Genomic DNA, 22,986 nt, shown 5'->3' on the forward strand with positions numbered 1-22,986 from the left:
AATCAAACAGCTCTTTGCTAGCCATATTGTGACACCTTTACAGCTTTATTCAAGCTATTTCACCTAGCTTTCCTTACCTGATAAGAGGAAGATGATCAGCATGTTTTGTTAAAAGCTTTGGGGCATGGTCCTCATCACCTCTGTCTGGACTCGATATTTAAGGTACCTGCAGCTACAATTCCTACATATCACAAAGGCGTAGTCTGGTCCAGTCTGCTCATCTGGATGATGAGATCGATGCTGATTGCCAACATAACGATTCTGCAAGAGCATCCCTCCTTACTTTATGTGGCCTCATGGAAAATCCCGTCTATGTGGTATTTTAGCCTCTGCCGTTAATGTCCAGTTGAAATCATACCTGGTTAGTGATGTGCCCAAGCATACAGATGAGATTACCATAATCATATAATAAAGTTTTTCAAAACACTGAATGGCCTTTCAAATCTTGTTATAGGTACTTTGAAGACCACTTAGAGTTCGTATTAATATTTCAGTTATGTCCTGTAGTGCATTATGTTAGGTTTAATGATTGTACATAATATTACTGTTGTTGCAGCGTGCTTTATTGGGTCAGGCAGTGCATTATCTGTTGTTTAGACTGTATCATCTACTTTACATACTGTATTTTTCCAGTACAATTCACACTCCCCGACTCATATATTTCTTGGCCAGCACATTGAATTAAATTAGTTTTCATAAATCCTATATTGACTCATGGAAAGTCCTTACTTAAGCTCTTGTTTGTGAACTATATGTTTGTCTTGGATTGTGACTACACAGCAGCTTCATCATGTGCCTGGAGCACCTTTTCTACTGCTGAAGTAAGTAGTTTGACAATAAGACTCAAGTTACCACATGCCCCTAAACACTGTGACTGGTTTCTTTTAACTGAAAGAGAAACACATGCAGATGTCACTGGATATGTGTGAGGGTTCATACCTCAGCAAACTCCTAAAATATTCATTCAGCTGGAAGCCTGTGGGAAAATCCTCTCATGTCCATTAGTTTAAGATCAAAGGTCTAAACAGGAACGAGTAACAATGGATGTTTGGAAATTATGTTTATGTACTGCATGTGTTTTCTGAGAATTAAATATGTTTTAGGCTGAAATGGAGGTCAGCGCCACAGTTTACATCATATTACAGCAGCAATTACTTAAAGTAATTCACTTTTGTTGTGAAAATTTTTTAACTACAAAACTAAAATAAAAACAGGTGATTTTTCTTTGGATGCAACTTTTATATTATCCACTTTTAACATAATGCTTCCTGTCTGTGTTTCAGGGAGCGGGAAAACAAAGCACAAATGAGCCAAATATGTTTCTTTTTATATACCGTTTGTAAATAAATACAACCCAGCCATTTGGATCATCAAGAATAAGATTTCTGTACTGGATCAGTCGAGGTCTGCATTAACAATGACCACCTCTAGTGCTGTTGGCTGAAGACAAAGAAGCGAGAGAAGAAGAGGACGGGGGAAGGAATGTTAGGAGGCAGTGAGAGATAAGGTAGAAGTGAGACTAGGGACTAAAGGGGGAGAGCTGGCTGATATAAAGGAGCGATAGATAGATATATTGTGCATGCAGGTGGAAGGGAAGTAAGGCCAGGAGCATAAAGAAATTAGGACTAGGTGTATAACAAAAAGACAGATGGCAAAGGAAAAGGCTTAAAGTGAATTATATGTCAGGCTGGACACTCAGGAAAGAGAAGAAGACTTGTATTGGCTGGCTAGACAGAGATTGAGTGGGAAAGGATGTGCAGCAGCTTAGGGTGATTAAGGACAGAGATTGAAATGTGCTTACAAGTGAAGAGAGTGTGTTGAGAAGATGCAAGGAATACTTTTAGAAGTTCACAGATGAAGAAAATGAGAGAGAGGAGAATGGATGGAGGACATTGAGTAAATCAGAAAGTGCAGAGGATTAGTTTTGAAGAGTGGAAAGGTGGTAGGTCTGAATGACATACCTGTGATGGTATGGAGATGTTTAAAAGAGAGGACAGGGATTGATAAGATGTTTTACACCATCCTGGAGAGTGAGAGAATGTAATGCAGAAGATTTGTACTTGTACTGAGTGTGAAGAACAAGGGTGAGCTGTAATAATTCAATTGAATTCAGTTTTATTTATATAGAGCTAAATCATAACAACAGTCATGTCAAGCACTTCATAATAACTAATTAACTAAATGAAATGCGGAGTGATCTATAAACATATAGTGACTGAAAAGGGTTGTTAAAGAAGAATCACTCATAGGGAACCACAGCAGTCTAGGACTATTACAGCATTATTAAGGGATATGTTTTGTTTTGTTTTTTAAAAAAGGGAAGGTTTTAAGCCTAATCTTTGAAGTAGAGAGGTTTTCTGTTTCCCAAATCCAAACTGTGAAGAGAGATCTGAAAGCTGAAGGCTCTGCCTCCCATTCCACTTTAAAATATAGGAACCACAAGTAAGCCAGCAGTCTGAGAGCAAAGTTCTCTATGAGGTCTCTAAGATAAGATGGGCCTGATTAATCAAATATGTCAGAATAAGGACTTGCTCTTTAAAGATTTTGTGCAAATGCAAACAAGCAGTTTTACATATTTGTTTAATATGGACACTGAATAACAGATTCTGGTCTAAAATGGGAAAAATGTCTTTTCACTAAGGTCATCCAGGTCTTTATGTCTTCAACATAACTAATTGGTGTACGTTATCAGGCTTCATTGATAGATAGAGCTGTTTATCATCTGCATAGGAATGAAAATGCATGGTATGGGAAGCAGGCATAATGTAAACAGAATTGGTCCTCGCACAGAACCCTGTGGAACTCCATAATTAACATTAGTGTGTAACGAGAACTTTACATTTACATGAACAAATTGGAGTCTATTAGATAGTTAAGATTCAAAGGGTAGTGCAGTATCTTTAATTCCTACAACATTAAAGATACTGCACTATACTGCATCATAATATTTCATGTGCAATGAAATATTATGGTAAATAGTACTGAGCCATGCACTGAGATCTAGCAGGACAAGAGGGCATAAGAAGTACAATTTGCAACCTTTAATGCAATGTTTGCATTAAGAGTGTTGATGGAGAAGTAGAGAAAAGGTCAGAATCAGTGTGCATTTTGTGGATCTAGATAAAGCATATGATAGGGGGCCAAGACAGGAACTGTGATATTGCATGAGGTAGTCCGGAGTGACAGAGAAGAACTATGTGAGGGTGGTGCAGGACACGTATGAGGTTACATCAAAGATCTGCTTTGGTTCCAGTTTGCAGTGATGATGGACAAATGGAGGGAAAGCAGGAGTCTCTGTGGACTATGGTGTTTGCAGATGACTTTGTCATCTGTATTGAGAATAGGAAGCAGCTGGAGGAAATCCTGGATAGGTGGAGGTATGCTCTAGAGAAAAGTGGAAAAAGTAGAAGTAGAAGCAAGACAGAATATATGTGTGTGAATGAGAAGGAGACGATGAAGAAGGCAGTGAAGGTAGATGAGTTTAAATAACTGGGGTCAATCATCTAAAGCAATGGAGGATGCAGAAGAGAGGTGTAGAAGTGAGTGCAGACAGGGTGGAGACTACTGTCAAGCATAATTTGTGACAGACAGATAGCAGCAACAGTGAAAAGGAAGGAGGTTTTTATAAGATAATAGTGAGACCTGCTATAATGTAGGATTTGAACATGGTCTGCAAGCATAAAAGCGTGTATTTTGCCAGGGTATGGATATCAAAAACAAAACTGCATTTAAAACTTTTAATCCAACTTCAGTGAAAGTCAGGACTAAACTAGCCTCGGAAATGTCGATCTATTATTCCAAGTCAGTGTTTGCGGAACTATTCCTTCATAAAAGTCTTTACCTGTGTTGTTTACATGAGGTTAACACAGTTAAATTGTTAAAGTAGGCCATTCATTGTCCAACTGGGCGTGTGTGTATGGTTTTCTTCCGTCCTGTGACTTCACACTACATTACCTGAATGAGAGGGCTTCCACCTGACTTTCAGCCCAATAATAAACAACCTGAAGCCTCGCACACGCTGAGCTCCGGTGCAGAAACGGTTAACCAAAAGATGCAAGAACTGCGTGAGTCTGTCTGAGCATGTGCTGCTGGTGCCGCTGCTGCTGCAGTGAAGTAAAATGTGTCAATTTTCATCGGACAGTAGAGACACCGTGGAGGAGAAGCCGGGGACAGCAGATGAGCGGTTGGAAGCGGACACCGAGTCAACCAGGACAATCTCGCCGGGGGAGATGCATTTGATCGTCCGGCTTGTGTGCTGAGGGACACCGCAGAGCTCAGCCGAAAGGTAAACGAAATGCACAGACGATGATTCACGTCGGTGTGCTGGAGCTCAGCGACATGTAGCCAACATGTTAGGATTTAGGAGGAATAGCCATGATCAAAACAAGTATTCGTGAGGCTCCACAGTTATTATTTTGCAGGTTTTCGTGATGTATCCAACCGTGGGAATTTCACCCGCTTGTTACTAATGAGTGTTTCCTTGCAAGTTGATAGTTGTGCAGCCGCGTTTCTGTTAACCGTGCCGCAAATTTAGTACACCGAGGCTGGAAAAAACAGCTGGACATCCTGTGTCGAAACTGGTCGAACCGGTCATCACTTAACATGTTTTGCGCACAGTTAGGCTGTTGCACCTGTTAAAATAAGGATATGTAAGCGTACATGAGCGCATTATAAAAGCAGCCTGCGCGTATAAGTGTGTCTTTTTCATTACGCTTAGGCTTTGTCAGAGGAAAGCAAGTGTTTTCAAACCTTCTCTGTTTTGAATCTGGCCTTTTTAATTATTATTTGTCAAGGATAACCATACCGCACTGCTCAGTAGGAAGGAGGCGTGATGCTGCAGCGAGTCTCGGCAGCCGGGCCTGCGCAGTGGCCCGTAGTTTTCCAGGGACAGGATAAGATGACTTTGGACATCTAATTACAAGTAGACAAGCGATTTTTTTCTGTCATGACTTCTCTTCTGGATCATGGTCACACTGTAGGATGTGTTTTTACAGAAACACGGTGCCATATGGGGTTTGGATTTTCAAAATCCCTCATTGATTTATTCCATGTAAGGCCTGCAGTTCACTATCATTTGGGGTGAGATAATCCCTGCTGCTGCTGCTGCCTCTGTAGCCTATATTCCGCCTCAGCCTTTTGCACTGACTCTATTGACATTTTGGACCTATTTATAAGCCATTCACTAGATTTCACAGTGAGGATTCCCCCAAATGACCCGTTAATAGAAATGCAAATGCTTGAAAAAACTGCATTTATCAGCGTGTGGGCATCTAAATTAACGTAGCTGTACAAATGGACCTGTTACCTGTCTTCATACACATATGTGAATTGCTAACCTCTTGACTTATCAGGCTTTTTAAGACACGAAGGAAACTTCACAGCCCCACATTTTTTAAAGACAATAAAAAAAGTGAATTTCAGTCAACACCAGCACAACAGTGTCAGCCTTTTTGTTGTTGTTGTCATTTTCACCACACAGTAAAGTTCATTTAACCTAGTTTCACTTTATATTTTTTCCACTGGTCATCCACGAAGCAGGATGGATCCATGCTTTCGTGTTGTTTCCGTGAATCCTGAGCCTACCATGTAAATGTCTTAGCAGAAATGAACACTCATCAGACCAGGCAGCAGTTTCCAGCCTTCTGTTGTCCAGTTTTGGTGAGCCTGTGCAAACTTTAGCCTTCGTTTAATGTTCTTAGCTGGCCAAAGTGGCCGCTGGTGTGATCTTCTGCTACAGGGGTTATTTGAGAACTGCTGTTCACTGGATATTTTCTCTTTTTCCTACAACTGTCACTGTAAACCCCAGAGATGGTTGCGCAGAAAAATAGACGAACCGTTTCTGAAATACTGGCATCAACAACCATGTTCAAAATCACCTTTCTTCCCCATTCTGATACTCACTTTGAACTTCAAAAGATCATCTTGACCATGTCTACTTCCATTGTTGCTGTCGTGTGATGACTGATTGGATATTTGTGTTTAGGAACGGTTGAACAGATATACCTAATGATGTGGCCGGTAAGTGTAAGTTTATATTTTTAGGGTTGCGTTAAAAGTCTTCAATTAGTTAAAAGCAATCACCATTGAGCAAGAGAACTGAAGATATCGATCGCAAATTACATCCACGTAGAGGCATCTATAATACATGCACAAAAGAGGAGCAAGGCATTCTGTATTTGCACTTATGCACTTTGGTATATGCTGATGAAAAATGTGCGTTTCCATTAAGTTGTCTTTGTGTTCTGGACTAAGCACATTAGTGTCATGTTTATCATTATTGGATACATCTTGATTTATGGAGTTTATGGTTTAAAAAAACCCAAGTATTAAACTCTGATCAGAGCGGGTGCCAGTCCAGCACTCAGCTTCTTTTGTTTTTCAAAGATCTCTTCCCTTCTAAAACCTGTGCACCGAGACCAATCTCAATTATGCGCTGTCAAAGATTGATTACGAAGCTGTCTGATAGAAGATTAACATGCGTCTGCACCCCTCCATTAGAGACATTACTCTCCATTGCAGCATGATGCAGTAAATCTCCTGCTTTCTTTACAGCTGCTCCACGATTTCTAATCTATGGTCCATGACCCCTATGCTACCCTGGATAGAGGGCTTAGCTCCAATATCTTAGGGCCTCTCACTAAATTGCAAAAAGCTCAAGAGCTGGAATGAGTGTGATTGGAGGAAGGTTGTGAAAACAATATGAGAGTATTTTGGGGATTGTGAAGGGTGATTCATAAGATATTTATTGGGTAATAAGGAACAATGATAAACTGACATATAGGCTGGCAGAGAAGAAGTATGACAGAAGGACTTGCAGTTTAACTATACAGAAAGCAACCCAGTGCATTTCCATCCTCCGGGATACCCGAACACACTTATCTTTAGACATCATTCTCCGTAATGTTATTCCTACCAGCAGCGCAGAGTACGCTTCCTCTGCACTGCGCGTTGATTGCCAGATAACTTTGGAAATCCCACGTCACCGCATGAGCTGAGAAAGCAGTAAAGAGTTGAAGTCACTCCTCTTGTCAGGCTCTCCTGTTTCATTCATGACGCTCCTCAGCTATTTCTGTCACTTTCCAGGAGTACAACTGAATGAAACACTGCAAGTGCTTTTACAGGAGAGTCTGCACTCTGTGTTCCCGTTTTATGTGTGACCATTCAGAATAACTGTGAGCTTATATAATCGAGAATGTAACTGTCAATTTAATGAATTTCAGGGACTATAACTTAAAGAGGCGACCCTGGAGACATATCTAAACACTGCAGCAACCAAACATCCTCATATAGAAAAAAACACCTTTTCTTCTTTAAAAAAAGTTTTCTATCAACAAATCTGAGTAATACCTGATTTGTGTAATAAAGTCTTCATCGCAGTCTTCATCAGGTCATTGAGAGGTAATCAGGTATATTTGTTTCTATCAGTGAGAATGAACCCTTCAGCGTTCATGCCACTCGGTTTATTGAGTGCACTCCTCCCCCACCGCTCTGTTTGTTTTGTTCAGGCTTTCACCTTGCAGATATAGAAAGAATGCCTACTATAAAGTTATATGAGCCTCCGTTGGCACTGCTGTGTCCAGGCTTTTAGTCCTCGTGGCGTCTCTCCCGCTCTATCAGCATCTCGGATACTTTACGTGCCCCTGGGGAATCTCTGGAATTAGGGGGATGCTGTGAAGGAAGGAGGGAGAAGTGTGTCTTTGTCTTTAGCATCGAGGTATCATTGTCTCCTAATTCTATCTGTTTTCATTTGTTTCTAATATATATCATGGATAGTGTGAAATCCAGAGACTGGAATAAAATGTTTTGCCAAAGATAGCGCTAACTTAAAGGTGACATCCATCAGTATACCTCCTCTAACCAAAGCACCAAGGTTGTGTTGATAGTGGAAAGGGTTAGTTTATCAACAGTTTTCAGACCAAAATACAAACATTCCCCTATCGCAGATTCTAATGAAAATTTCCTGCCTTATACATAAAACAAATGGAGAAGCAAGTATGACCGTCTCATAAGGATTCTTAGAATAACGATCTTCTGTCGTCTGTTTATATATACAGTTTACGTCAGTGGTGTACAGTGAAGAATAAAGAACAACAAGGTTTCATGATATTCCTAATAAAGGTTGGTAAAATAGCCTCAGAATTAAGTCATATTTGTAGAAAATTAGCATTAATAATATTTCTGAGGACTAATTTCTATCTACGTTGATAGAAAAAAAGAGTGTTTTGTTGATGCTTGCAGCTTTCAGGAAACCAAAAAGGACAGTTTCCATCCTTCTTTTCCAGTGACTACTGTCATTGACATACTTCCTAATTTGAACTGTGAATCTATTGAAAAACAAGGTGGCAGCAGCAGGATTGTACTGCAAGAGCAGTGCCACAGCACAAGTCAAATGTAGCCTCGGTAGTGTTAGTATGAGTATGAAAAATCACTTTAAACTTAACAGCTCAACCAACTTAACCTTGCAACTTGTCCAGACAATACTGCCACATAATAAAACTGAGACACCCTCTCTACCTGGGATGGTGTAGCCTGGGTCGAGCTTTTAAACCACCTCCTTAAAGCCCTCGGTCACTGCATCAATAAGTTCCATCCGCTGTTTGCTCTTCCTGTCATATGAAGTGCTCCAGCAATGCTCATTTGAGTCTTTTGTTGACTTTTGGACCACACATCACCAGCTGTTAATATCTCCTCTGCAGCCTGTTTGTACTTTTTCGCCTCAAGTGGTGAAACAAGTTTGTGGTTTTCACCTTTAGCAGCAACAGTTGTTGAAGTAGCTCCGGATGAGGCTGCACTTGAGGCTCTTCCTCTCAAATGCCCGGGCTTGTCTTGCTGTTGTGGGCACTAGGGAACGTACATGCATGGCGTTGCTATAGAAATGTATATATCACAGACCTGTCTCCCAGTATAGTCACAGATGCTTGAAAAGCATTACTGTTGCGCTAACAATATCGAATAGTTTTATGAGACTGGCAAAAAAGAGAAAAAGCACTCTTCCTTTAATAAAAGTAATGTTCATATCTCTCCACTCCTCAGAGGTTGTGAATGTCTCAGCTACAGTTTTTTATTTTGTATTTTTTTTAATTCCAGTTCAAGCGAAGAGGGGGAAAAGCTCACTGTTCAGATCACTTAAAAGATGATGCATCACATGTAAAAAAACACAACTGCTTGATTGGTAATTGTAATGTGATTACAACGGATTACATAATAAAAGAAAATAAATATAATGTGGTTACAGTAATGTTATACCTACAACTGGCCATGGAGGCGATGATTCTTGGATGTCATGCAGATGCATAACCTTCATTGATGATACACATAAATACAATGCAAAGTGCATCACAGTGGAAAGAAATTAGAAAATAGCCATATACACAAAATGCAACGACATGGAAATCAGGTTGGAAAGTAGTGACTGGCCAAGGATTTGCACAGTTTTCACATTTTTTGTTTTTTTTTGCATTACAGAAAAAACACTTCTATCTTTGTGTGACTGGCCATCATGATGAATTCCTTCAAGACTGTAGGATAGTGTACATCCTCACATTTAAATGCTTATCACATTCCCGTGTCTTACTGTTGCCAGGTTTTATACCCTGCCTTTTAAGTGCAGGCACTGGGATCAGCTGTAAATAGACCAGTCCATATAGATGTGGCTTGTTGAGCGTGTTTTGGTGTATTGGAACTTTTATTTGCTTCATCTTACAGAAAAGGTAGATGTGATATTTAGGAGAGTGACAGTTTGTTGTTTCAGGGTTAATCGAGAATCATTTGGGATCAGTTTATTTTGCGATACCTCGGTAGGTTTTCCCATCCCCCTTCTTGCACCCCTAACTCTTATCCGACATTTTTACGTAGGCCCTGTTAAACACACACTTCTTGCCGCTTGCTCATCATGCTTCTAAAAAAGCAGTATTGACCAGGATCAGCTAATGGTCAACAGATTCCCAGTCATAGAACTAGCAGCATTCTGTACACTCTTGGGGGAATTAACGGGTTAATAATCATTTCGAAAATCTCACTTAAGAAGCTGGAACTTGTTTGGATTTTTAGCACCAGTGGCTAATCATGTGTGCTCATTGCAATTCTGACTGGTGGATTTCAGCAGAAGAAGGCACAAAACATAAATACATTTGCTTTAAAGCGTCAGTATTTTCAAGTTGATTACATCAAGGGCATGTCGCCTGCAGTGCTGTTTCCATCAGTGGAGATGAAGCAGTGGTTAGGTCACCTTGGTGACTGACGCTTAGCTGCAATGGATATTGCTGGTTTCTATACACTCCACTGCAGCCTTCAAAAAGTGACCTTCTAAAAGTCTGCATAGGCCTGGGATCCGTGCCACGGGGAGATATATAGTGCATGAAGGGATTATCCTGTGCTGCAACGTGGTGTGTTTCTGATATGGTGTCAGAGTTCACAGCTGTCAGCATACTGTTAGTAATGTAAAGGTATCTGTGTGTATCTTTTCTTTTTTAAATTGACTTTGGCTGAATTCTGATTTGGTGTGTTTTATTTGTGCCGTTCTTCTGTTTTTTCACTGCTGTCAAGAGATGCATCTCAGAGACTTGACACCCTTGTTTTCAACCAGCCCCTCAGCTTTTTTTCATTTAAAAGCTCACACATAGCTGGTGTTTACCCTCGTGTCCTCTTAACCCCTCTTAATCTGTGGTTACACTTCCCCCTCTTTCAGTTCAGAGAGCACCCTGCCTGTGTTGTGTCTCCCCATGGTCATACTGAGGTTTACAAAGCGGGCAGCTCCATCACATCTGCCATTCTGATCACCATCAGACTGTGATGTCCCGTCGCGGGGCTCAATAGAGTGCAACGGCGATGCGGGTCCCAGCAGCAGGAGCTGGAAAGAGTCCTGCTGGTCAATACTTTGGCCCGATGAGAGAACCGCTGGGGTTGCGGGTTGGTGGGCGATATCCTACAACGACTGCAACAGCAGCAGAATCAAATAGCACCCAGCGTGTGAACTGTGTCATGCTGAGGCAACAAGTCAATAGATATGCCTACACGCACACACATTTAAAGGAGGGAGCAGAGGTGTCCTGTCAGCTTTTAAGATGCTGACAATGTAATCACATCAACCAGCAAGGGAGCATTGTATGTGTCATCGCCAGTACCTCTCCCCCGATTTCCCATCAGCCCCCCCACTGTTTGCCTAAAAAAGCAAAAATGGAGCAAAAAGGTCAGGTAGCAATGTCTGTGGTGTCCAGTGTTAACATTCAACATATAATAAAACAACCTCCCTGCGATTTTAGGGATACCAGACACCAAATTTAAAATTGATTCAAATTAACAAAGTAACAAAAGATTGAACCAAATACATTTTTTTTCATGTCATAGTTTAATGTTTTCAATTCCAGAAAAGCTTTTGAGGAAAAAAAAAATACTAGCTCATTTTGAATTTGATGACAGCAACATGTCTCACAAAGGTTAGGCCATATTTGTGTAACATCTCATTTTTCTTTCTCGTTTCAACATAAGCATCTGCGAACTGAAGAGACCAGTTGTAGGACTTCTGGGAGGGAATGTTGTCCCATTCTCATCTGATATATCGTTATAGCTACTCGAAAGTCCTGGGTATTCTTTGCCGTATTTTTTCCATGGTGTGCCAAATGACACACTGATGAGAGGGCGCCATCGTATGCTTCCTAGAGAACGCATAAGATAGGATGTCAAGAGAGGAACTGTGGTACTGCATGAGGAAGTCAGGGGTGGCAGAGAAGTATGTGCAAGTGTGAGAAATCAAGCTCGGTAGAAGCTGTGTGTGAATTAGCGGTAGGCAGGTGTAACAGCGAGGCTACATGGAGCAGAGGTAGTGAAGGTGGATGAGGATGTTACCCACGTTCATCACAATATGGTACAAAAAACAAAGAAAAAGGATTGCACTATTACGAAACTGCATAAGCAAGTATTGCACAGTAAACAATCAGAGAGATTTCCATTGTAATCTTATCTTTGTGTTAACACTTTAAAATGCGGGTTGGGCGGCTGAATATTTCAGCGAGTCTGATAATATTAAGGCCCCTGTTATATATTTCCAAGAGACAGGAACCTACTGAAGAGAAAGAAACAACCCACATATTTTCAGTACTTTCAATGAAAATGATTTCTTTTTAGATAAAGCTAAGAGCAAGTCATGTTTGCTCCACTACTCTACTAATCATTTTAAGCCTTTTCTTTCACCCCCGAATATATCTATAGGCCCGTTGGCACAAAGTCCAGGGTTAGACGGCTGAATGTCGTCTCACATATTTTTCGTCATTAGCGGCTTAGTGGGCATGAGACTGCTGTCAGTGAAGCAAAAAAAAAAAAAAAAAGAGAGAAGGGGGAACTGAACTGAAAGAAGAAAGTGTGGGAATCGAATTAAGGCATGTGATACTCGAGTGAGAATGGGAAGCTTATTAGTTTGTGAACTATTTTAAGGCCATTTTCAGTTCAACATTTTGACCATCACCACAGCCTTGTTCTTTATTTCCCCCCTACCATAAGTGGGAGGGGGATCAACTGAGAAACTGAAGCCCAGAGCCAATGGACAAGTTGCAAACTTATGTTGCTTTTTGCACTTTGCTTTGAGTCATTATTTATTTGCCCAGTGAAGCACAGTCTGATCAGTTTTGCAGCATTTGGCTAAATCTACACACAGAATTCATCCTGCTACTTATACGCGCAATCATCAATAAACCTTAGTATCCAGGTTCCCCCATGTATGGTATAAATGGCATAAATAGATCAAACTAAATAAAAGCAAGCCTGCAAAAGTGGGTCTTAAGCTTCTTTTTAAAGGTATCAGCAGTGGCCACAAATCTTAAATCCAATAAAAATCAGTCACCAATGGTAAAGATTAGTGCTATCATATTTTTTTTATAAGTTCTAATGTATTCAGACCAGAAAGTCAAGGTTTCTTAATAACAGCATCTTTACTGAATGTTCCCTCATCCTCTTGACAGTAGAATAATTCATTTCAATTTAATTCAGTTTTATTTATATAGCGCCAAATCGCAACAAGGTGTGTTATATTTTAGTTTAAAGGCCCTACAATAATACAGAGGATACAGAGAAAACATGGGCATGTGCTTTAGCCACAGTGGGATATATATATATATATATATATATATATATATATATATATATATATATATATATATATATATATATATATATATATATATATATATATATATATATATATATATATATACACACTTTTGTGATTTGGTCATCTCACGCAGAATTGGTTTTAAATCCTCTTTGGATATAGGTTCATGAGAGCCTGATTACACTACGTGATGCTATGAATAAAATGCATTAAGCTAACCACTATATGTATACAGGTATTTAACCCACTGCTGAAGGATGACTTTTGTTTTGAAGTGTTTCAGAAGGAAAAGCTGTAAATTACATGGAAAGTAAACTGGGTCATGTGTCAGGTATAGGTGGCGCCATGGACTATCTGTCTCGTTTCTCTTGGAAGGAGACAGATAGCAGGCATACTCATCTTGCTCTCACCTTACCCCTGTCTGCTCTACTGAGAAAGTAAGTCAATATAGCATTAGGAAGCCTATTATCATAGGCTTCATCTGCAGGTATTGCCCCCTGCTGGTTATTAAAAATAATGCAAGTTTGTGCACTTGGGCAATGGTGCATTTTTCAGACCAAGTGGTCATCTCCAATCCTGCACACATAGTCTGTGAATACAGTGCAACATAGCACTGTACATTTAACATTTTGGTAAAGTTGAGAGTGAGATTAGAAGATCCATACGACTCATGTCTGATCACAGACTATATGGCAGAGGTGGGCAACTCCAGGCCTCGAGTGCCGGTGTCCTGCAGGTTTTAGATATCACCTTGGGTCAGCACACCTGAATCACATGATCAGTTCGTTACCAGGCCTCTAGAGAACTTCAGGACATGTTGAGGAGGTCATTTAGCCGTTTGAATCAGCTGTGTTGGATCAAGGATACATCTAAAACCTGCAGGACACCGGCCCTCGAGGCCTGGAGTTGCCCACCCCTGCTATACGGCTTAAGCTTGAATCAAGTCAGCATACTCAGCACAAAGAGTAGAAAGAAGTGGAACCTGCTAGCCTGGCTCCATCCAAATAACATATACCCATCAGCACCATTCACTCGCTACATGTTCGATAGTTCAGTGTCATTTCAGAACCCTGAACGTGAGAATGTGTTGAATTTTCAGTGTTTTTTCCACTTTAAGGATAAGTGCTAAGATTTCATTAATGTCCTCATCTTTTAGGCGCTAAAGGGAAATTTACTTGATTATTTTCATAAAGGTCACAAGGAGCTGTTCTGATGCAGTAAACCCTTTAATGGGAACCAGTTCTTGCAAAAGGCTAAAGCTTATGCTCACAATATTTGACAACTATTGGCTGACCCAGTCATGCTGGAAGGGATGAGAAGGAGAGTATTTCCCAGGGAGCCACAAAAAGATGGTATAAAGGGTTTAGGGAGGTCAGTTGGTCCATCGCTGTGGCCCAGTTCCTCACATGAAACCCTTGTTTCTCGTTTGGGAGAAATGTGCTAATCCCCAGGGACTCACTCTGGGCCCCAGCAAACCTTTGAAGGAATAAATAGCCCCAAAAAATCAGCTTTTGTTCTTCAAACCAGCTTTTGTACTCCTAACCTCTCTCAGAGCTTGTATTTAACAGACCGGTTATGAGCTATTGTATAATAACTGCCACTATGACACAGTTTCCTCTGGAAACATTGTATAGCAGATGATATATACACACAGTGGTCTTATAAACTATGTAGTCCTTGAACCTGCCAGTATGGAGCTGTTTTCCTTTTGTGTGTTTTTTTTATTGGACATGCAGTGTTTAAATAAAGGAAGGATCTAGCCCTGCGTGGGCCTTCTGATACCTGATACCAAAGCCTGCGTGTGTGTGTCAAGCTGCAGGATTTAGAAAAAGAGCACATGATGTAGGTAGTCAGATGATGAAGCTATACCTTACATAAGAAACACCCGCAGTCACTCAGTAAATAGCATCAGCTGAGGGAAGGGCGTAGAGTTTAAGTGCTCTGCAGTCCTCTAGTCTCTAATTTAATCTTCCTGATGTCAGTACAGTATTTCATCACCTTGTCCTTAATTGACCTATGGCTTGGTACCATTTACAATTAAAGTTGTAATCCAAGATTACAGTCCTGGCAAACTGTTGTTAATAAAGATAACAGCAAATAGCTGTAGACCCCAGACAGCTTACACTTGTGTCATCACTACTTCAGAAGTTGGCAGGAGCTGTAATATTTAAAATCAGGAAAAGTAATGTATGTTTGTTGTTGTATGTTGTTTTCAGACTCTCCAGTAAGATACTGATAGAGTTTCTTTGGGGGCCAAACTCATAAAGAGTGCAGACAAGTTTATAAACAAATGAAAAGGAAACTGAAAAACAATATAATCCCTGCTGTCTTACCTGCACACTGTAGTCAAGTTGCAATGAAAAATAGGTGTGAATGTAGAAAGTCAAACAGTACAGGAGACACATGTGTGAATAGTTTTCAACACACCCAGGGTTGGAATTTCACTAAAAAGAAACCCTGTAGTATATTACAAATTACTGTAATTACTATGTAATTACTTGCCTGAGAAAATAATGTGTTACACTGATTATTATATTACTTGAAATACATTATCACATAATTATCAGTTAGCAACATAAACCTGAGGCTACAGCCCCACACACCATTGCATCTCTATCCTAAAGAGGACACACAAGATCTTTTTTAGTTTTTAAATATAAACGCAAAACGAACAAAAACAAAGCAAATTTGAAAACAAGCCTAAAGAGTTTTCAAAGCGATTCTACTTTCAAAATATGTGCAGATAGAAATGGTCACATGCCTGATATCGCTGCCTTTGTTACCAACTGAAGAACAGGCTCTGGATGCTGGACCAGAGTCTGCATGCTTCTTTGCTACCTTTGTGTTAGCATGCTGTCTGTGCAGAGCTGAAGTTGTGTTATCAGTTTTATGCAGCTGTTTCTGTCCTGGACAATTTGCACTTTCACATTTCGCTCTTGTTTTAATTAATGTCCAAATCTTCACTCCTCAATAGTTCCACTGCTCCAGTCGACTGATTTTCCTCCTTCCTACACAAAAACCTGCGTACCTTGACGTTTGCATGATCAAAAAGTCAGTACAGCTCTGATATGATGGAAAGAGACACTAACAATAAAAACGAGAAATGGATGTTAATACATTGAATAACTATAGCAGAACGAATGCCAACTATAAATACAATCTAAAGATTACAACTTGAAAATTGTTAGAATTAATATGTATCCTGACCAGTGTCTTGTTGCCTGCTTGTCATCTTTCTGCCTCTTTCTTTCTCTCCTTTTCCTTCAGATCCTTGTTTTTTTGCTACAGTAAAGTCTGTGTGAAGGCGAGAGGAGGAAGGATGGTGACATTGGAAACCCCAGAGGCTCCCGTTCCTCTGACAGCGCTGTCACGCTGGTACCTGTACGCCATCCATGGTTACTTCTGCGAGGTGATGTTTACTGCAGCCTGGGAGTTTGTGGTCAACTGCAACTGGAAGTTCCCTGGCGTGACCAGTGTATGGGCGCTCTTCATCTATGGCACCTGCATCCTCATTGTGGAGCAGATGTACCTAAAGCTGCGCGGTCGCTGCCCCGTGCTGCTGCGCTGCATCATCTACACTTTATGGACCTACCTGTGGGAGTTTGGTACGGGGCTGCTGCTGCGCCAATTCAACGCCTGCCCTTGGGACTACTCTGAGTTCCGCTACAACTTCATGGGACTGATCACGGCTGAGTACGCAGTGCCCTGGTTCTGCGCATCCTTCATTGTGGAGCGCCTCGTCATCCGCAAAACGCTGAGGCTGCGCTTTCATGAAGGGCCCGAGGATGGTTGGTCAAACCATCAATCTGATGCTGGGAGTGGCCGAGGGAATGGAGGAACTGTGGGGGGTGGGAGAAGGAGAGAGAGGAGCAGAGGGATGGGAAATAATTCTAATGGCTACCTTAAAGCAGAATGAATCACGGAATTGATAGAATGACACAATCCAAACCAGCTCAATCCGACCCTCCTTTTCATAAGCAGTCCTACCCCTCAGCTGTGTGAGATGAAGACACACAGCTGTGCAGACTGGGCTGGTATGCAGACAGCCAGACAACAAACACCTAACTGGGGCTTTAAATGCCCAAATCACACACTGTTAACACAGGAGTACCGTTAACTACATGCTGCTGTGTTTGCTGCATTTCATAACGCACCACCCATTTCCATGTGGGCTTGACCTTAAGGAGATCAGGGCTCTCTCTCCTGTCCCACAGTGTTTGGGTAAAAGAACTACTGTTGCAAAGAGTATGTGTGATTATCCCGTGGAGGAATTAATTCACAAACAAATACATTATTAATATTTTTCAGGGGCACATCAGTCTATATTAAAGCAGAATGCTTGCTGTGTAGAAATCATAGTAAAAAGTAGCTTGGTTGTGAAATGTCCTTTTTAAAATGTACATATTGTCCTTTAGTATTATTCAAAGTACTGTAGTAATGTAGCTACAAAAGGATCCTTAAAGGTACTGTATACCAGCATTTTATTTTGAAAGGTCATTCACAGCTAAAAATAAGGAGCTTTTGCGTGTGACAGGACACCGCCTGCTGGTATCAATACACAATATAGTGCTTGCCTGATTGAGCTGGTTAGCAGTGACTGAACTTTCAAAATAAAATACTTGTATTCCACACCTTTGAGAGTATACCATCCACCCAGGAAGCAATGCGCCATCTGTCAGCTTACGTCACGACGAATGTTTCTCTGCAGTTAGAGAATACCCACAATGCCTAAAAAACAAAAAACAAAAACAATGCATGAAAAAATTGTCTTCCAATATAATGTGACATTTTTTTTACAGAGCTCATTCAGCAGCCATACTGTGTGTCTCCACAATCAGTCTGCTGCTTGTGTGTTAATGACAGTAGCTCGGAAGGTGGAGCTGGTCCACCAGCTATCAGGGTTGATTGCCTGTTGTCTCCTGACTGCATGATGAAGTGTCCTTGAGTGAGACGTTGATACCCAAACTGCTCCCGTTGAGCAAGTCATGGCCTTGCATGGCAGCTTCTCCGCCACTGTGTGTGACTGTAGGTGTCTGCAAGCTTATATGATGGCTTAAATGCAGGGACGCCTTTCTGCTGTCATGGTTACGAGTCACGACCATCAGCATAAAGCACAAAGCTTCTTGGTAATGTGCTGTTCAAAAACGTGCACACGGCTCGCTGTCTGCATTTTGTTTGCTTTAATGTTGTCGAGGCAACACATGCCTCATGTATGTATGTAATTGTCATTCACTGGAACACAATACTCCTTCCTGTCCAGTTACAGTGCACACGTATGAATATGTTTGCTGAATAAGTGAAGCCTGTGAACGGAGAATCTCATGGATGGATTTTTATTTACAAAGAGTCATCAAATTATTGGTCTTTAGGTTTCCATTTCTGTCCCCGTTGTTTTTGTTGCCGACTTAAGTGAAGGAGAGGAAGTGCACAGCAGAATTTGTTAATAATTTACTGAAGAAACACTCACTTTTCAGCTAAAATGGAATTAGTTGCTCATGTGTTTTATAAATTCATGATGTGTAATTTGACCTCTTTGGTATTACGCTGGATGTTTCCATGTGAGGCAGAGTGCATCAGTGGAGCCGTATTATCAGCGCAACTAGGTTAAAATGCTCAAAACTCTGACACTTTTTAACATTCATGTCTTAAAAGCAGGTAACCCACACAGAATAATGGTAGAATTAGAGGTAGAAGGATCAAGAAGTGCATACACTTGCCTACATATGCAGGAAGCGATGGCATTCTTTCTATGTGGTGCTAACTGTTTAAATGTAAAAGAGGTAAGACACTTCACTTTGATTTCAATGTACTGGAGGACTGATAGCATATACTGATAGCATGTCATATAGAATGTGATTGCTGAAAAGTATATGTTCTACAGGAAAGACACACTGTGCTTGATCAACTTAGACTTGAGCAGTTATTAGAAACTGATGGACTCTGTAAAACGGTGACCTTCATCTGTGTTGCGTCACTGAAATGCAGTGGCTTCCCTTCACTGTCTCTCTAAGCTGGGATGAAGTGCTGCCACCCGGTGGATACACTGAAAACAACTTTTATTATGCTACAATGGAAACTATAATGTGTAAAGAAAAACTTGTGAAAAAAACAAAAAACATGTTGTGGTTTTAACCCCATGGCATTTTTATCTAACTTTAACACGTTTATTTCATATGTGACTCAAAAGGCTTAAAAGCAATATAATCTATGCCCCAGCTATGTTTAACTTCTCTTTAAAATCCAATGAACTACAATATGGTATGCAGCTAATTAGTACTACTGCTTTAACGGAAGAAATTACAAAAAATGCAAGTGTATTCTCTGCAATATGTGAATGAAGGCGTGCTGAGTGTGCATAGGGTGTTGTGCAGAGACACTGTCTCTGTGTGTGCATGTAAAGTGTGTTAAAGTTGATACTCTGGTATTTTTACCTCCAGTGTGCATGTGCAAGTGCAAAAATTATCTCGTCAAACTCAGATTTTAACCTGCTGATTATTAGCCCCCCATGCACTGCAACAGTTGCTTTAAAGAAACAAACAAAAAAAAAGAGAGAAATGTACAGGTTTTTAGTGAAATCACTGTACTGTATATCAATCATTTTGTTTTTTGTTCATGTATGATTTATCAGTTGCTGGGATTAAATATATTTATTGGATCTTGATATTTGTTTGTATGGAACCTTTTTTCTTAAATGTATACATTTACCCACATTTCACTCAAAGACAACTCTAGATTCTTCAGATTTCATCCTTGGGGTACAATGAATATCTGTACAGTAGCTCACAGCAGAGATTTCCCTCTGGATCAGGTCATGGCTACTCCTGAAAAGTAACACAACTAAATCTTTTCTCCTGCTTGGCTAAAGACCCAGAATTAAAAGTAAATAGGATAATGAAATTAGTTGTTTTACATCCATACAGTTTGAAGATAAAACAAACTTATATAAAAGTTTTTTTGGGGGGGCAAACAGCTCACACATTAAAACCCCCCTTCAGTGTTGGAAAACATCTGCAGTTCGAGATTAAGCAGGTGTAAGTCTTTGTTTGAACATTTGACTTCTTAACATCGAGCTAATTGCTGCTTATGCGAAATCACAGAGCAGGCCATCAAACGTGCTTTACAAAAATGCTCATATCCTCAAGGGATGAGCAACTTTCCCTGTGATTGAGTAACACTACATGTTCTAGTGCTTTCCTTCAGGAAGATTTTCACAGGGTCACATCTGAAACTGTAGCAGACACAATCACATTCTTTCTCTAGATCCACAAAGACACAGTGTAATTTATTCTGACCTCTATACTTCACCGTCAACATCCTCAGCATCAGTAACTCTTTCCCATAGCTTCATGGTATCATAAATTTTATCTCTCTGTAGTTATTGCAGCTCTGCACATAATCTCACTCTTAAAAACTCTGTACCAGTACAGTATTTCTCCATTTCTCAAACATTATCTCACTTTCTAAGATTGTTTTAAACAGTCTGGTTAAAAAGCCCACTGCCCCCTCTCCCAGAAATCTCCATATCTCCACAGGCATGTCATTTGAGTCAACCACCTTTCCGTTTTTCATCCTCTTCATAGCTTCCCTCCTTACTAATCCTCTTCACTTCCTGATTCACTATCTGCTATCCCTCCTCCTCTCTGTCATTTTCTTTATTTTTATATAGTTTTAATCTTGCAAAATATTTTCCATCCACGGAATGAGTAAAGTTTTTCAGGATACATCAAAATCTGTAGAATAAGGGTGAGTATTCTGTTGAAAACCTTCTTGGTTTTGTACCTGCTATACCTGCTGTAGAGAGACAGCAAAGAGATGCTTTAATAAGACTACTGGCGTGTTAGCGGAATGCTAACTTTAGCATGCTAACATGTCCAAACACCAACTATATGCAAATTAGCAACAAAGAAACACGTACGACTGAGACCGGTATTTGTCATGGTTTTCTTCATTTTTCAAGGTTGTTATGATTAAACAGGTGAGGCGATGAAAAGTTTTTAAAAAACAAACATTCAAATTAAAACGACTTTTCATGGCAAAGCACAAGCCTACAGTCTACAGTTAAGAGACCTTAAACACACATCAACTCAGTGGAACTTCAGGCTGTCCAAAGGGTTTTTGAAGTTTTTCTTTGGACTCCTTTTCACTCATTTTTAGTCCAGTCGTTGTACTTGACCATTTTCAGAGGAATGCCTTTTGTTTGTTGAGCCACTTAACACTGACCTATGACTCATTTAAGCATAAAAACAGGACCATAAAGCTGTGTTGTGTCTACACCTAAGAACATAGCAACCTACTAGTACTTGCAGCCTGTTGCAAAAACATACAATTTGTTCACATTTCTCTAGTTGAATCTAGAAAAATGCCAACTTTGATTATCCTACAAAACACCTGGAGAACTATTTCTGAACACTACTAAAAGAAACGACAATGCCTAAGAGAGTTCAGACTGTGTGGAAGAATAATGGTCACAGATCATACCAGATATTGACTTTCAAGCTGATTTGAAATCAACAAACCTTTTTGATTGTACCTTATATACTTTATACACATTTATATTTGCACAGCTGTAACACAGAACCTTAGTCTTATAGCATTATTGTTTTTAATACTGTATTTTTAGCCTATTTAGAGTGTAAATTGCAGTGACCTAGATTATACACTCCGTGTTTCTGAGCGCATGCCTCTATCACAGTTATCAGGATCATGGTTAATTATGCAAGCAATCCTTCGAATTACTGCCAAAAATCTTCACTGTTGCCTTTATAAAGTGTAAACCCCTGGCCTATAGGTGTTTATATTATAGCAGGTACTTTTCATGTGTTCACAGCAAGCTGCAGCTCACTTCTTTAACCACACGATGGCTCTTTTTCACCAACAACGACAGGCGAGCGGACAGACAGCTTGAGGACACAGGTTGATCCTGAGTCATCAGTCTGCTGAAAGATTAGGTTGTCGAGTAGGCAGTTTTTATGGCCGTGCTTTCCAAGCAACGGGACAAAGATGGGTTTAAAATGTAACTTTTCATGATGCACACTCGTAGGATTTTATAGCAGTCGAGTTGCCCATCAAATATGAAGGTTTCACTCATCTTTGTTTTTAACCTGTAATTTATTTATGACAGGCTCTGACTTCAGCATTTTATGTAAGCATAATAAAACTGGAGTTTGTTTAGTTACATGATGGTGCGCTGACAGATTTGTGTTTGTAGAAGAGAAGTAGAGAAAAAATTTTCCATCTCCTCCCTCCTTGCTACCACACCTTGCACCAGCTACTGAGAATATGGGTCATTAACATGCCTGGTCAAATCAATTGGCTTTGAGTTTCAATTGGCCCTGGGGCCCTTCAGCAGAGCCATGCCTACCTACCTGTAAGAGGGTTTGTCTTCTTCACACGCCCGAATGCACTAATTGGCACAAAGCTGCTGTGGCCCTGCCTCAATCGGCACTGTCGGCAAGTGGCTTCATCACCCTTCTTCCAATCACTCTCTCGCACTCCAAATAAGGACATTCAGAACCTGTGAGTGTGCTGCCTAAGGCGGGAATCTAAGACCTGTCTTGTGAGTGTGTCGTGTTGCTCGTGTGCGCGCGTGCGCCGCACTTTGTTAAGCTTAAGTTTCACCGGGCTTTTCTTGTGTGACTTCATTGTTCTCTGTGTCAGGTCTAGAGTTTGCTTAACAGGAAGTGGATTAAAGTCCAAGCATTAATGTAGAATATCCTCAACAGCTCGACCTCACTGAAACTACATTGCCGGAGAGAAATCAGAACTCTTAAGCAGGCTAGTAGTCTTTATAGGTGCAAATTATGAAGTCTGACTTAGCTCTGTTTATTAGTTCTATTTTGTATGAATGTGAAAATGGGCTTAAAGTTTCTCCAACCTCTACTGAG

General features: G+C 40.4%; 1 protein-coding gene across 1 annotated transcript; it reads left to right on the plus strand.

Annotated features, from left to right (window-relative positions):
* The first annotated feature begins 4,052 nt into the window (after positions 1 to 4,052).
* Positions 4,053 to 19,746, plus strand: tmem229b (transmembrane protein 229B). Its single transcript, XM_006798787.3, has 2 exons — positions 4,053 to 4,285; positions 16,370 to 19,746. Exon 2 carries the CDS (start codon positions 16,422 to 16,424, stop codon positions 17,016 to 17,018), a length of 597 nt encoding a protein of 198 aa, XP_006798850.1. The 5' UTR covers positions 4,053 to 4,285; positions 16,370 to 16,421; the 3' UTR covers positions 17,019 to 19,746.
* The last annotated feature ends 3,240 nt before the right edge of the window (positions 19,747 to 22,986 follow it).

The sequence above is a fragment of the Neolamprologus brichardi genome, chromosome 19 (assembly GCF_056152115.1).
Source record: "Neolamprologus brichardi isolate AB-2024 chromosome 19, ASM5615211v1, whole genome shotgun sequence".
Lineage (NCBI taxonomy): Eukaryota > Metazoa > Chordata > Actinopteri > Cichliformes > Cichlidae > Neolamprologus > Neolamprologus brichardi.

Bases quoted from the DNA above. Each gene is read 5' to 3' on its own strand.
- tmem229b (XM_006798787.3), top strand. From the start codon at position 16,422: ATGGTGACATTGGAAACCCCAGAGGCTCCCGTTCCTCTGACAGCGCTG.